Source organism: Dermacentor variabilis, chromosome 10 (genome assembly GCF_050947875.1).
Source record: "Dermacentor variabilis isolate Ectoservices chromosome 10, ASM5094787v1, whole genome shotgun sequence".
Classification (NCBI taxonomy): Eukaryota; Metazoa; Arthropoda; class Arachnida; order Ixodida; family Ixodidae; genus Dermacentor; species Dermacentor variabilis.
The window spans coordinates 40,261,149-40,278,058 of NC_134577.1; the positions used below are offsets into that span (position 1 = coordinate 40,261,149).

Here is a 16,910-nt window from a genome sequence, read left to right on the forward strand (position 1 = left end):
CTTACTTATTCCCGTCTCGCGCTGTGTTGAGTGTTTCTGTCGCAACCTTATACCCCGAAATCATTGTTCCGCTTTTAGCGCCTGAGCGGGTCACACGTCGATGGGTGCGCTGCGGGTCTGTTTGTAATAGTTTAGTGCGTCACTCTTACTAAATGATGTTTACCGTTCACTCGTGACTGCCGAAGAAGGAGCACTCGCGGGCTGTCACGCTGACACGCTGCACAAAACGCGGCATGACCGTTATTAATAGCGTGATCTTTGCGTTTTCACATTCGTAGCATTACACCGTGGTTTCGCTCTGCGTGGAGCGATCTGTTGACGGCGGTGATGGAGCTGGAACGTCGGGTGTCCGCGACGGGCGGTACACCCTTGAAGCCGAGTATGGACATGAGACAGCTCTTCGTCGACAACATCGCAGTAGAAGGTGACATGTTATGGTAAGCTTGCGTATTCGTCGACAAAAAAGTTATCATAGTTGAGTGCAGTGGGTTTCACTTTGGCAATATGTTTGAAGCAACCGACTTGACAGGGCGCATGTGGCGGCATGAGCTTCTCGTGTTTCTATTCACAATTTGCTTTTGCTTCAGGAAACTTCAACCATTGCAAGTTAACTCAGCCAATTTTTAATCAGTGGGAGCTCGGTTATGGTTCTTTCTTTACGTAAAATGTGTGTCAGCGCTTTTTATGCACTGACACACAAATGAATGGGCTTTTTATGTTTCAAAAGCGCAACTTGAAATGTTGCTAAATGTTCACCTGCAGGGTGTTGTGTGGACTCAGTGTGCAAACTTTCAAACAGGCAGTGGTAGTCAGACTGCGTTGGTTTTGCGCCAAGTTGGGTTCAACACTGCAGAAAGTAGCAACGTGATAACTGGGCACCACAGAGCAAAAAGGGACATTACAGAGAGTTCTGTCTTGTTTTTTTTTTTTTGTTCAGCATGGTTGTAAAACTGTACTATACTGAGTAATGTGACACCAATCACTCAGCAGGGAGTTTTATTTTTATCGAAAATAACTTGGAAGCTTTTGTACTTTTCACTGGCCTTGTAGACATGCCTTGTACAATGGTTCATTGCATCTTTTAGTTTTCTCATGACCATTGCCATTTGCGGCATCAGCGTACATGCATGTGTGTCGTCATGATTTACGGACGCTAAAATGGATGAGACACAGAGATACACACACAAGGCTTTTGCTTGTCTTTTGTAAAGAAACGTGCTCAAAGCAGGTGCAGCCCAACTTTCTAGTCCAATAGAATGATTTCACCACATTCAAAGCAAAGGCACAATGGCCTTGCAACGCCGTAACACTAGTTGTCACCATTTTCCTTCTGTACTCTGGCTTGAAACAACGTTAAGGGGAATGCCATGGAGAATGTCATAAATTTTTTTAGAGAATTTGGGAGTGGAGGGTGCTTCTTCAATCCCGCTCCTATTGTGGAATCTTTTTATTCTCACCTCCCTTCCTTCCGCTCTCGAAGGCAAAGCGGGATTGTCATAGTACAAACACAACTATGCTATCTTACCATAATTGTCCTTCAGCCATCTTAAGACCAACCGGCATACTTTGTGGCAGTGGTGATGTAGTGAAATGCCTGCTGAAATCAATTTGCTCTACGTGCATTTGTTATTGCAGTTACGATGCCGGGTCTGAGGGCCACCCCGGTTTGTATGTTGGCGTGGAACCAGCAAGTCCATCACGAGCCTACTTTGAGGTGGAGCTTCTTGGCATGGGAATGGCCGACCTGGTGTTCGGATTCCTCTGCCCCTCTGGTGCTGGAATTCACCAGTGGGATTCTGCACTGTCGCTTGCTTGCAGAGTCAGCGAGGGCAGGTGATTAATAGTTTTCGAATGAGTCAATCAACGTCCCTGTACACACTCATCATTGCAGTGTTAATTTTATGGTCACTCCGAGCATGCAGTGTTTGCTGCAGTGATGGTTGAACGTCTCAGTGCTGTACAAAAGTAATATTGCATTCAAAGCAGAATTATAGATTACACAATGCTACTACTATAATGAGAAGGTAACGCTGTGTTTTTTCTTTTTCTGCCTGCGCTGTGTTAGATGTGCAAAATGCATCCTAACAGACTTGTCCACCTCACCACCTTCCCTCAGCTAGAATTATTGGTCCTAGCAAAAGCCTTCGCATAATTTAGACAGGAACATGTGATTCCAGGTGTTTAAATTGACCCAATTTGGCTCTAATAATTATAACATCGTATTAATAATAAGTGTCTTGTGTCCCAAAGCCACAGCTTCGGCATGAGTGAATCTGTAGTATGGGGCATAGGATTAATTATGACCACCTGCAGTTTCTTTATTACACCCTGAAGTGTCAGTCACTTATTTACATCAAAGGTCGAATTTCACTGCAACGAGATTTCAATATAACGAAGCAAATTGCTGATTTTACCTACTTCGTCATATTGAGGTTTAACTGTAGTTCTCCAAGCTTGCCAAGTTCAGTCTTTGACTCTCTTAGAATAGGATGTAGTCCATCTTAATTGATAAAGCGTTAACTAGGCCCGAGCAGACTCAGTCAAAATCCACGTCTCGGGGAGCGGGTTCTGTAACTTCTAAGTGGCGTTGTCAGCTGTCTTTCATATTTGCATATTTTCTGGCTTACCAAGTGTCTTCTAACTGTAAGAGTGACTTTTTGCCATCATACAAGGGTAGTTTATTGCTACAACTCAAATAATTTTTATAGTGTCCCTTTAGAGATCCTCAGGTGGTCAGAATTAATCCGAAGTCCTCCAATGAGGTGCCACACATAGCCCAATTGTTGCTTTGGGATGTTGAGTCAAAATAATCGCTCATAATGCATTCCTCTTCTCCCCATTCCTCTCCCTTTGGTAGGACATGGTGGAACTTCTCTCCAGGAAGTTGACTCATGTTTGGTCTGTTGGTTGCATGATGTTTTAACTAAATGAGTGTGACTACATTTTTTGCAGGCTATCAGAATGTGAAAACTACATGCCTGGAGTGCCATGCGAACCCGGCGACAGAGTTGGCTGCGGTCTTTCTTTTGACCCTAAGGTTCGGTTCCGCAACTGGGGCACCGTCGTCACTTTCTTTGTCACTCATAACGGCAAAGAGGTGAGTCGCATTGCCATGAAAATATTAACTCTTTCTGGTCCAATAATTCCTGTAGGAATTCTAATGTCCTGCAGGAAATATTCGAGATTGAGAAAAACAACCATTTTTGTAAATATGAGTGTCAGCAATGGTTGTTTGTAATTACAAAATTTGTCGACGTCATGCTGCACACAAATATGGCGCTCACTAATATTTCACAATTGCCCATGCATCACGTCGCGCTGCAGTTAGGTCTCTGCATTCTGTTTTTGCAGCCTACTGTTTGAAAGTTTTCGTAATCTTTATGAATTTGAGCTCGTTTTATGATTTTACAAATTTTATGTGAGTTTACAAACAATAAAGTTTCTTAGCAAACGGATTTGCTTGTCAATCTTCAAAGATTTTGTTAGAAGTCTTCTGAGGGTGAAAAGATGCAAGAGGGGTATCTCTTTGGAATAAGTTTATTCAGACAAGTTGTTTAAAAGCATTGTGTCACTTACTGTATATATTCGAATCTAGGCTGATAGTTTCTTTTCAAATAATCATACACCAAACTCTAGGGTCAGCTTAGATTTGAGGATTTAAAAAGAAAGTGCCAGTTTTTAATTGAAATTGATAAATATGGTGCATAGCTAGTGCCATCTAGAAAAGTTGGTATCACAGCTGCTAATAGCCATGCCAGTAGCCAACTGAAGTACAAGAGCGACGTCACCATTTCTACCTGTGTTGCATCAACGTGCGGTGTCGCGTTATCAGAGAACAGTAAAACCTCCTTAATTTGGACTTCACGGGACCGAAAGAAAATGTCCTAATTAACTGAAGGTCAAATAATCGAGGGTATCAAGAAAACAATTAAGAAATGCTTACTACATCAACACGCTTTTATTTACGGAATGAATCGGCAAATCCTGTTTCTAATTTGCACAAAAGCAGTGCGGAAGCTGCAGCTCTCATCATCTCATGACTGATGACGAGCGATGAAGGGCTCGCAATTTCCTTCACAACGCGGCCGCTGGGCATTTCTTAATCTGAGACACATTTTTCACTACTGCACGCACATCCACATTATTTTTTCACCAGGTCGCCGCCCATCGCGATGCAGACTTATCCTAGACAGCTTTGCATTGGGTAAAGGCGAAACCATGGCCACTGTTGATGCAATCATGGACGGCGACCTTGTAGTTCTGAAGGCTGATGCGTGCACTGTGTCAAAACTAAACCACCGTTTGCTGCAACTGCGGATGTAATTGAGCTATGAAGGCACGCAGCCGACGCATGCACTGAGTCAAAGCGAAACTATTGCCACAACCGCTGCGTACGAAACCGCAGCCACTATTGATGTGATCATGGATGGTGACTATGCAGCCATGAAGGCATGCAGCCAACACGATGCTATGCGCGGTGGTAAATGCAAGAATAAAGGCTTTAAAGGCACAAATAGGCACGAATCGTTCTGGCATTGCTTTCATCCACGTACGATTTCCTCTGATGACTATGGCGACGCGAACTCCACCGCTTCGTTTTGGTGGATGCTAATGCCGTTTTTGCTCTTTTGCATCACGCATTTGCGGCACTCCACGCTCGCCGAGCTCCGAGAGTTGTCTTAGTTAACCGATGTGTGGCCAAATACGTTGGAATTAACGAGAATTTCATTGCAATAAATAATGCATGTGCCTGCTGGGATCGCAGGACAAATCCGAATTATCTGGTTTTTGGAATCAACGAGGGTCGAATTAATGAGGTTTTACTTGGCAACAAACAGGCGATGCCACTATAGTGGCGCTTTCAAACAAAATCTTGTGCTAGCCGCAGAGGCATCGTCAAACATCCCAAGCCAGGCAGGACTTCGGCATGTATGAGAAATAAAAAGCCACAGTTTCGCCCGAAAGGCGAAGCATCGATTGTGATAGCAAATTAGTGGACAGTTAGCTGTACAAAGTAAGGATAGTAGTTCTGCCGGCCGTATAAACTTGTAAACATAGGCATACTAACTAAATTGACAAGCGTGGTGCCACATGCGCACAAGCAAACATGAACACATCGAACTCTATGACCGCAGAAACTCGCTGTCAAAGCCCTGGAGTGAGGAAGTGCGGCAGCAGCAGTGGGCGAATTGACCTTCGTGCTGTGTCTCGCATGAGCACAAACTAAGCCACGAAAGCACAGCGCGTGGCTAGACTTTGTCCCTGTCGCAGACAACTTTCAATATATAGTGGCCTGAGCAGGCGCGCCCGACCTCCCGGAGTAGAATGTGCCCCCCCCCTCTCACTCCTCCCGAGATCCTTGCGCACAACAGAAGACAGCGCACATTCTCCCTGCTTCTCTAGTTTGCGTGTGTGAGATTGAACTTGGCATGTTCATGTTCAATAAATGCCATTTTCATTTTGTAGACGCTGTTCTCCCTTTTTTGTTCGGCCTATTTAGTATGTAGTAGAAGTATTTTCCTTCTCCTTTTCTGGCTTCGGACTTTCCGCAGTCGGCTTATAATTGGGGCCGGCCTAGAGTCGAGTAAATATGGTATCCATCTTTGCTGTTCCAAGTTCACTGCTGCTTGTAAGTTCATTGCAAGCTTTAAAGGAATATGTGCTATCCCTTGCATGCATCTTTTACACTCTTGCACCAGCCCATCTTTCAACACCTTTAAAACTTTTTCGCTAACTTAATTCATTTTTAATGAAACATGATGTAAGGTTCATAAAATCATGGAACAGGGCTAAATTTGTAAACTTTGCGAAAAATTTGGGAGAGTTGGCTGGTATGCATTAGTGTCCCTTGTTGGGGTCCGCTTTGCGTGAGGCTGGGGCTAAAGGCAACCTCCGGATCTAGCCACACATGGTTGTTCCGCACTACTCCCCAACCCGCAGTGTGTGTAATCACAGTTACGTTGGGTTTGGACGAATAAGGCAAGCAGCAGTGTTAGCTCTAACAATGTTTATTGGTCCAAGCAAGAAGTAAAACACTTGCAGAGGGAAAGTCCACTGTGTAATAGGTAATAAGCTTGGCTCCTTGCGCGTGATAGTGGGACAGCGAGGTCGCTCATGGGTCAGGTTCGAGGTTGGGGCACCATACAGCAAGGGTGTCTCCACTGGTCAGGTTCGAGGTTGGGGCACCATACAGCAAGGGTGTCTCCACTGGTAACACTCTTTTATACCTTTCCAACATGCGAACGTCACGACATGAGTACACAGAAGGAAATGGGCGTATGGTCTACCCACAGCCTATAAACAAATATTCAGGAAAGCTATCATGTCTGAAGCTGGTAAATTTTTCAAGTGTTCCAGTGAATTGTTGTCATGTTCCTTTATTTTGATGCTTTTTCCTTAACAGCTTTTGTGATATTTGCACTTAATGGGGAAGAATGTTTGCAGGTGGCAAGGTCCACTTCCCTGGTGTCTGGGCGTCTGCATCCTGCCATAGTGCTGCGTGATCCGGGACATCAAGTTCGGCTATTGGGTGAGGGGCGACCCGCTTCGTCCTCGCTCACCGAGGATGCCCTCATGTGCGTCGACTCAAACGAGGAAGAGTGGCTACGGCTACATGACGTCCATCTCAATGGACCTGTGAGTTAAATGGCTGCATAACACCTCCGTACTTATTACAGGCGTTTGAGTAGTGAAATTTTCGGATTTACTTACAAGTTTACCTGATTCTATCTAATGTGCCTCCGAATCTAATGCGCACTCAGTTCTTGAAGGTTATTAATGGGCACCCAAATCTAACACATGCTTGGTTTATGATGGGAAAATAAGTAACATGCCACTGATATTAGCAACCATAAAAAGATTAAACATACAGAATTCGCCTTCAAATGCATTTATTCATACTTAAAGGGACACTAAACTCACATACTAAGTCGACGTGGATGTTTAAATACCAATCTAGAAACCTCGCAATGCTTGTTTCGTGCCAAGAAAAGACTTGGATTACAAGAAAATTGCATCTGAAGGGTCTGAATACCTTTTTCTAAATTCAAATCTCCCGCCACCAAACCGGTGGAGTGGTGACATTGCATGCACCATCACCACCCTTTGCTGTCGTCGGTGGGTAAAACAGTGTCCAGCAGACGGTGGTACCAAGCCAAGACTGAGCGGTGGATTTGCCGCTGCAGCTGCTTTTTGGTCAAGTGACGTAGACCATTCAGAATTGAAAGGGCCCCTGAAACAGTTCGGACAAATTTCGTATACGCATAGCGTACAGCTTAAGTAGAACATTAGCACCACAATTTAAGTGAAGCGTTACGTATTAATGGAGCTACAAGCGATTACAAGTTACCCTCCTCCCTAGCCATGCTTTTCCTCCTCAACTCATTCGCTGAGCGATCGGCGCTAAGCTCCGCCTTCACTGGTTCTGCGTCAAGATGCGACGTCACATTGTCCACTTCCAGTAGTTTTGGAGCCCATCCCCTCCCGCGAGAAACCTCTCCGCTAACCACTAGGCCGTAGACCTCAAGCGAGAGCTATTGAAGCATCGTGCATTGCGAACATTCTGTCCTAGCGCCGAACGTGTCACACACTTCCTTAATATTTTGACGGAACAGTGGAGGCATAAACTCAAGCTGATGAAGGAACTTCAGCGTAGACGTACATGAGCTGCCTGATCGGTCTCCACGGTCCAGCCACCCGTTGGCGCAGAGCTTAACCAGCCGAAGAAAGAGCTAATATTGCTCTAACCAAGTAAAAGATATTAAACATTTACAAAAAGAATGTGTTAACGATTACACTCTTGCGAAAAATTTACACCAGCAGCAAAGAAGAATACATTTTGTTACTGCTACTGTGTGTGGTAGAGCTCTATGCCACCAGATGGCTGCACCGTGCAGGCCATTCACATTTGCACTTCTGTTCATCCCTTGAAACAGCACGCAAGGGCACACGGCAAGGGTACAGGCTTGCGTTTACCCTATTTCTGGACTTGCGAAACCCTATTGGGTTATTAAACTTCTGGTGTAAAGTGACGGCTGCAATCGCACAAATCCTAGCGCCTATCGGATAGCGGCAGTCCGATGCGCTGCAGCCACTCCGCTCGTCTTCTGGCTTGCAGAAGGACACAATGTCGCAGCTTGACATATTGCCAGTCGCTACGTTTGCAGTCCACAATGCAACTTAGTCGAATCATGGGGGCTCCCACCACAATTTGGGGATGAAATTCAAGATGGTCGTTTCAATGTTAATTTTTGTCCCTTATGAGCTAATTTTTCCACCACCGAAATGCAGAGAGCTTTTCAAGAGAGTAATTTACCACTCTAGTCTGAAATCGTGAGCTCTTTATTATCCCTATACAGTTAGAAGTATTTGCATACATGTGTACTGCAATTATGCTAAAATTGCTCTGCAGGTATTGGAGTATTCGGGCCGCGGTACCAGCATGGTGGACGTCGGCCTGGCACAGACACGCTGTCCACTCAGCACCACGAACCACTACTTTGAGCTAGAAATTCTCGACCCTGGCGAAAAGTGCTGCATCGCCATTGGCCTTGCCCACAGGGTAGTGGTGAACCTTTCTTTTTTATGTATTTTTTATTACTTTTCGCTGTTGTGACTTGCTCTGATTTCACACTTGAACTAACGTCGCTGACTAATTATTTGGACTTGTGGGGACCACGTAAAAGTCATAGGACAATTGAACCCTGCAATAATTAAAGCAGTGAGGAAAGCGAAAAAATTTGCTTTGCTTGAATATTGCTATTGCAAAATGAGACAGCAAAGATGGAGGGAATGTGCCTCAAAACAAAAGCTTTCTGTCAAACTTTCATGTGCCTACTTTGGTTTGAAACTATCCAGAACTGCATTGCTGACAGCCCGAGATTCACCCCATGGATCAGTCAGTGATAGCGGCACTGCGTCGATCGCAGTTGCATGGAGTGATGTTCTTGGTCGATCACTTAAGCAAGATTTCACATGGCTATCAGTTCCTTATCAACGGTAATGGCTGAACCGTAAGCATCAGATGCCACACGCATACATGGTAGCAGTGCTCCTACTTTAGTTATTGTCTTGCTCATGAGCTGGAGGTTGCAGAGGAGAGGCCCTGGCACCCCCCTCATTTCCGGTGCAATTTGATGAGCCCCCATCTCTTCCCCTGCCGGATGCTACCTTGGATCTGCCTCTGCTCTCATGTGGCTACCATGTTTAGCTGATGTGCAAATTTCTGGGGAAAATTTACATGATAGCCAACAAGACGGCTATGAAGGCAAGTACAATTATTTTTCCTTTTGAAGCGAACAAACCTAAATCCCATAATGTGTTTTCGAACTTCAAGTACAACAAAATGCAGCCTCAAATGCATAATAGGTTACCTGACGAAGTGGTGTGGAGCCATACACTGATGGCCTTTTCTAACTGAATCATTAATTTGTGCATCTTCTTGTTCTCATTTCTACAAATGTGCTGTGTGTAGCCATTTAGTTGATTCACGGCGGCACTTATAGTGAGTATGTGTATACGCACATCGTTGGAAAGAAGAGGGGAGCAGTTTTGCAGCCTTCTGGTAAGACTGGTAGGGTCCCCCAAGGCCAGAAAGTTTGATAACCGCTGACTATAGAAGGTGGGCATTTGTATGCACAATTTCTCCTTGTGTTGCAACCAAGTTTGTGTGCCAAATCCTGATGCTGTTTGTTGAGAGACGAGCAAGGCACAACTTGAGCTGCTTACAGCACAGTGAATTGAAATCGTGCTAGTTAAGTCTGAAATCGCATGTTTCTTTGAAACTCCTTTTTACGAGTCTCTTCTTCTTGGAATAATACATGTACAGCAGGAGGTTTTGGACCACCTGCTAAATTTGAAATGCTTGCTGATGTGAGGCTTGGTTGACTGCGTACTTCCGCAGGACTATCCCAGGCACAGGCATCCTGGCTGGAATGAAGGGTCCATCGCCTACCATGCAGGTGAGCTGTGTTTGCCTTTGGAAGGACGCAGCACACTTTTCTGTCGTCTGCTTCTGCCCTGTGCTGCTGGCCTGCGTTAATTGAACCTGCCCCGATGACCCGGTGGCTATGGCATTCTACTGCTAAGTAGAGGGACGCGGGTACGACTCACAGTCATGGGAATTTAAATTTAACACAAAATGCAAAAAAAAAAGGCTTGTGAGCACAGAACACAAAAACACTTGTGTAGTTAAAATAAGGTTCACTTTAAGGGGAGACATGGGTTTGTAAAATATCTTTTTCCCCTTTGGACCAAATTTGATAAAAGCTGGTATGCTTCTTCAGTTTCTTCCTCCCATTCTACAAATGCAATTAGTTGTTCTGTATGTTTACTTTTTCATTAGATAATTTTTAAAAATTTCCTTTTGTATTTAGAACAGTGGAAAAACAACCATTACACAAGATTATGCAAATTACGCATGGATAAATACCGTACTAGAAAGTATGAGACCATATCCCACACTTTTATTATTGGGTCATTATTTCTTATTTTATAGCACACTCAATTTCAATGTTTTATTTATTTATTTATTTATTTTAAGATATATACTGCAGTCCAAAGACCAAGCAGGTAGGTAGGGAACATGGCCATGCTGTGGTCACTCAAAAGGCAAACTTTAAAAACTCGTAAAGCAAAATTTTTTTACTAGATCTGCTTTTTATGTTCTGTGCTCCAAACAATTAGCTTCATGCTGCAAAAAGAATTATCGCTGTTTCTGTGATGGGTACTGATAGTAAAATGTTTGCTGAGTGTGCAAAATTAGTATTTTGAGAAAATAAAAAAAACAAACAAGTGTCACATCAAATGAAGAACAGTCAGAAATATGTACAAGTACACCCACACGCCTACACAAAACTTTTCTAGGCTTTTGGGGCATAGTCAGTTCGGGTATTAGCAGACTTGTGTTCAGGTGCTGCTGACCGGGGCCATTCTTTTCCATTCATACTATTTGCAATAATGTTTACATCTTTAGACTGTTAGCAGCACCAGGGATATAACCACTTATCGATATATCGCCCTAGCCATTATAAGCACTGAAGGCAACACGATTTTTAGCGACTTGAAGACAGCCGTTCGAAACTTTGCAAAAGGGAGGGTCCGCAAACCCGCCAAACAAATCCTAAAACCGCAAAATTTCAATGCCAGACCCATTAGAATCATATGGGTTCCCGTCCACGCTTCGCATCCTGGGAACGAGGTGGCCCACAACTTACCCCGAGGTTTCGTCAACCGGGCAGTGGGCGAGCCGGTCCTGAGGTGGGCCAGAGAGACCTTGACCACCTACCATGAGATAACATTATATTACAGAAACAACAGAAGGACGCTCCCGCCGCCGGACAAAAGCCTTAATAAACATCAACAAGGGGCCTGGAAGCTACAAACTAACACCTTCCCCGACCCCTATATATACTCCAAGGCCTACCCAGGAGTCTACACCCCCGAATGTAAGCTCTGCGGGGTCACAAAGACAGATTTAAAACACATTTTATTCGATTGCGACAATCTAAAACCGAAAAGAGAATGGCATCTCTCTAATGAGCAAGAGTGGGAGGATGCGGTGTCCAGCTCGGACCCAGCGGTACAACTGCAGGCCGTCCTGCGCTTTGGAAGTCGCCGACAGACAGGGCCTCACGACCATAACGGGTGGCACTAGAGGAACTGATCGGACAGCCACCTCACGCACCCTGGAAGCCCACTAAAGTCACCCAAATCCTTTCTGTTGACGAAGTAAAGTTGTTACCACCACCACACATAACCTTCACCAAAAATTTTCAAAATTCAGTAGTAAAGTCATAGGTGCGGGTTATATGTAAATTTCCCCTTGAAGGTGTGGCTTCATGGCAGTGCGGTGCATGCTTCCATGAAGCCACACCTCAAGGCAAGGTACCTCGCCATTCAAAGTTTCCATATCTTCTAGGGAACCCCACCCTCTCCGCACCCCTGCATATTGATTATGATTTGATCATGTGGATTGCTTACCACGTGATGGTATGTCAACGGTTCCCGCAGCGCTCCCTCGCTCCACATGAAGCACTCTATGGTACAACCAAACCGTCATCTGCGCCGTCATCCTGTGTTGTGTGAATGCTGGCTGCGAAGTGGTCTGATTCATGTCATGTCATGTGACTGATTCATCTGCGATCACGTTCATTGGGTGAATCCAGCTTTATTAGCATAGCTGAAGATTGAGGGGTACAGAGTTGCTGGCTGAAGATACAATGTGGATGAGTCGTCCATCCGTGAATGAAGACTGTTTTTTCAGAGATTTGAGAGTTCTGTATGCAGTTATTTCCATAAGCCATACGCACTTCTTTTTTTCTGGGCTGTTGTAATTTGGAGTGTCAGCTATATGTGGTGGTGAGTTGCACATAAAAGAAATACGGTATTTTCTCCCAGTTTCTAAGCGAGGCCATGCCACAAAATTGATGCTCTGCTCTGAATTTTACCGTAACACTGCATTACAGCATATAATTGCCCTGGTGTTGCTTCAAAACATTAAATTCAAGCAATCAATCAGTTTATCAAGGTAGCCCAATCAATCAATCAGTTCAATTTCATTTAGCCGATGTTCAAGTCAAACAGTGGGCTAAGATTTGCGACAATGTCAAGCATGACACAGAAGCTTGGTCAGCGTTGTCTTCGCCATTGTCTTCAAGCCAGTCTTCAAGTCCTGCTTCCATTTCATTTGTAAGCCCAGCTCTTGCTTGTCCGTGATTGTACAGATGCTGCTGTTGACTTTTGATGTGCAGAAGAGGTTCACTTAGAAAGCTGTCAGTTCCCTTTTGTGCATCGGCATTGAATCATGATTCTAACTACCTGATTTTCCGCATGCCTGCACGCTGTTCTCTGGTCCATCCTCCATCCTGCGTGCCTCTCAGGCACAGCATTTATGCCGATTGCATCCAAGGAAGGCAGAGTAACAAGGTGATGTGAGCACTGTGGTAAGGCATCGGTAGTTTGCAGCCACATAATGGCATCCACCCAGAAGGACAACCAGATTGGCAGAGAATGATGGTCGACTTTCTTTTGTGGTATCCATGCGCTCTAATTTGTATCTACTAATGCTTTTGTGCAGCTTAGGACAAACTAGTGTATTTCTTCTATTTTTTTTTTTTGCTTACCAACAATCATCATGTGTGAGTGATTAATAAATTATTCGCATTCTCTCTGTCAAATCTGCCCAACCCTTAAAAAAGTCATTTTATTTCTGACGTTAAGTGTCTACTATTTTCAGTGCACTTTGTCTGCCAGCAAGCAGAATTTGATTAGTTCATCTGCACAGCTAGTAGTGTCATCTCTTTGCTGCTGACAGTAGCACATCTTTCCTTGAAATGTTGTGTAAAGTCAGATATATTTGTTCGTAATGAAACGCTCCTAGGGCACTGTGCACGAATTCCTTGGTAGAAGCCAATATCGGATACATATCTCCTTCCAAAAAAAGCATCGGGGCTAAGCTCCGCCTTCACTGGTTCTGCGTCACGATGCGATGTCACATCGTCCATTTCCGTTTGTTTTGGAGCCCGCCCCCGCCCGCGAGAAACTGCTCCGCTAGCCGCTTGGCCGTCGACCTCAAGCGAGAGCTATCGAAGCATAGCGCAGAAAGTGTCATAGCGCAGAAAATGTCTTGTATTCCGGTAATCACACACTACCTGAATATTTCGACGGAACGATGGAGGCATAAACTCAAGTTGATGAAGGAACTTTAGCGTAGGCATACGTGAGCTGCCTGATCGGTCTCCACAGTCCAGCCACCCGTGGCGCAGAGCTTAACCAGCCAAAGAAAGAGCTAATATTGTTCTAACCAAGTGTAAAACATTTTAAACATTTACAAAAACAATGTGTTAACGATTACACTCCTGCAATGTGTTAACGATTACACTCCTGCGAAAAATTTACACCAGCAACAAAGAAGATTACATTTTGTTACTGCTACTGTGTGTGGTTGAGCTCTATGTCACCAGGTGGCTGCACCGTGCAGACCATTCACATTTGCGCTTATGTTCATCCCCTGAAACCACACACAAGGCGACACGGCCAGGCCCTGTCCCCTGTACTTGCGTTTACCCTAATACCGGACTCGCCAAACGCTATTGCGTTAGTAGTCTTCCGGTGTAAAGTGACGGCCGCAATCGCACAAATCCTGGCGCCGATCGGATAGCGACAGTCCGATGCGCTGCAGCCAGTCCGCTCGTCTACTGGCTTGCAGAGGGACACGATGTCGCAGCTTGACATATTGCCAGTCGCTACGTTTGCAGTTCACAACGCAATAAAGTGGAATCATAGCGCTCGCGAAAAGACACTGACGGCGGAGCTCTCGTCAAAGACGGAGCACGTTGTAACACATGCAGACGACACTTGCTGTGTGCCGGAAGTGCTTAAGTGTACTGAAAAATTGTTCTTGCGCATTCTCTTTATGTTACTTTCTTACTATAAAAACAAATTAACTAACATTGCAACTATTACGAACATCATTTGTTTACCATAAAGTTGGAAAATTTATTGATCACGCGCCCTAGTCAGCCAATCGGATAGCTCGGCCCACTGACGTCATATGGGTGATTTCGGTTATATGGGTAGGGGAGGCTTAAAATTCCGTTGAGCAGTGTGCTGCGATCGGCAGCAATGTGCATTTTTAAAACCTTATAATAAATTACACGCTTTACGCGGAGCACTCAGATGTGTCAATTAATGATCAGAAGGAGCTACTCTAACGCCTCAGTACGTTTGTAGAAAATCTGTCAAAATCGTTTCAGGGTCCCCTTAAAGCGAAGCTTTCTTTGCCTCTTCCTTCGACTTTCCCACTGCTGCTGTGGCTGCTGCTATCTGGTAAACGGCGTTGGGGGGTGGGTTAGAGTGTGTGTACACTACAGGAGCGAGTCGGAGAGGAAAGGCAACGGGAGAAACTCGTTTGGACCCCATGCGTCGAATGTGCACAGTGCCCTGTGGAGCTCCCTGGGCGTTGCCACATTAGCTGCTTGACAACTGTAATTATGCATGTAATAACCCTTCAAAAGCATTGCAGAAACTGCAGCGCTCCCCTTTCCACCAACGTGCGAGTCCAGAGGAGACATAGATAGAACTGTAGAGGGGAAGGAGGAGAAGACGCAGTTCCCATACAGAAGGGGGGGAGATGAGTAGCTGGCCTTGACAAATGTACTCTAAGGCTTTTTGCCAATCATGAATTCTCATTCTCTAGCTGGGCATTACCTTTGTTTTGCACTTACGGATCTCTTACACTTCATCGTAATTACGGTTTGGATAACTTTTTGCACATCTTCAAGTTGATCATCATCATCACCTCTTCTAAATGATACGTTTTCCTCTCATTTTCAGATGATGGCAAGCTTTTCGTAGGAAGTGGTGTGGGATCGAGGTTTGGACCCAAATGCCAGAAAGGTAATAAAATGACTTTCTTGGAACAAAAAAGTATACAGTGAAACCTCGTTAAACCGTAGTTGGCCGGAGCTCAGAAAAAGTATGTACTAAACAGTAGCACTGCTAAACTGAAATAGTATGGGGTCGCCCATTTACCTGTCAAAAACAGAACTCGGAGATAGTGCAATGAAAGGGGAAAAGAACATGCAGTATTTATTCACTTTGCATGACAAAAGTGTTATTTTCGTCTGATGCCGCGGCAGCCTAGCAGCGACGACAGCGGCCTCAAACTTGCTGAAGCTGCGAGCCAGCTTTTCAGCCAGCCCACTCTTCTTGGCAAACACTCGCATGGGAGTTTCCTTGTTGGCGTTACATATTCTCCGTGCACGCGCGCGGTAGCGCTGCCGAAGTGGTGGGGCACCTTTTTCATTGCGGGGTGCTGTTCTCATCGCGACGAGAACATTCACGAGGCTGACGTATCGTACAGCTTCTGCCACTGTCGGGCCTGAATTGCCCGTGCTGTCGCTTTCCCTGTCATCCTCATCACTGTCACTAGTCGACACTTCGGCAACAACAGAGGCAACGATGGTGAAAAGTCTAACCTCGCAGCCGACACCTCTTCACGGTCGCAGCAGCGCTCACGAGCAACTTCTTCGCATTCCAAATGCCACACACCGTAGTCAACAGTAGATCCCTGTCGCGTGCCAACGCCGACTTCTTCGTGTCACGTTCAATAGCACGAACGATGTCTAATTCTTCTTCTATGCTCAGCACCCGGCGTCTTTTTTATCTGAGGTTCGGCAGGACACGATTCCTTGGTTGCACGACGCCACAACGCTCTCTGGCACGGCACCAAAATGATGTTGATGTGGCTTTACGCGCAAGCGCACAGGGCGCTTGGAGGCCGTTGTTCCGATCTCTGAGGCTTGTTGTTCTGCCAGGCCGCCCAATGGAGACGACGCACCGCCGTGTTTGCACGACGAAAAGTGGAAACACTAAGTGTTAACTGATACATACGCAATAAGCTGGTACTGTTTGTGCGGATACAAAACACATTATGTTCAATGGCCGCTGAATTGGAAATTTGACTTTAGTACTTTTAAAACGAAACTACTGTTTAAGCGGGTACGGTTTAACGAGGTTTTACTGTGTTATTTTTCTAGTGTTATAGATACAGCATGCGACTTGCAAACAAACCTCTGCTATAGTTACTGTGCTGTGTTTGCATATAGCCCGTGCCAAAAGTTTTTTATGTTTAAGAAAAGGTAGGGGGTGTGGGTTATGTGCAAATTTTGCTTTGAGATACAACTTCACTGCACCACATGCTACACCGTCAGGCAAAGTTCTCCGTCATACAAAGCTTCATTATATTTTAGGGAACCCCGCTCTCTCCCAAACTTCACGTGTTGAAGCTCCCTTCTCGTTCATGGTTGCCCATTCTCCGCCTCTATTTAGGTTGCCATATAGCGCTTTGGCTGTGTCAGTAGTTAGGGAGCAAATATTGCGCATGACATCAGCGAACCAGAACTCGAATC

The 16,910-nt window shown here is 45.1% G+C and overlaps 1 protein-coding gene across 2 annotated transcripts in view; it reads left to right on the forward strand.

The window, feature by feature from the left end:
• The window catches only part of LOC142560381 (SPRY domain-containing protein 3-like), a 30,511-nt gene that overhangs the window by 145 nt on the left and 13,456 nt on the right, over positions 1–16,910 (forward strand). For both annotated transcript variants that reach the window (XM_075672434.1, XM_075672435.1), the window contains exons 2-8: positions 279–437; positions 1,636–1,833; positions 2,953–3,097; positions 6,445–6,636; positions 8,411–8,560; positions 9,902–9,959; positions 15,334–15,396. In XM_075672434.1, the coding sequence (XP_075528549.1) occupies positions 328–437; positions 1,636–1,833; positions 2,953–3,097; positions 6,445–6,636; positions 8,411–8,560; positions 9,902–9,959; positions 15,334–15,396 (916 nt within the window). In that variant the 5' untranslated portion in view covers positions 279–327. The remainder of the gene's footprint in view (positions 1–278; positions 438–1,635; positions 1,834–2,952; positions 3,098–6,444; positions 6,637–8,410; positions 8,561–9,901; positions 9,960–15,333; positions 15,397–16,910) is intronic.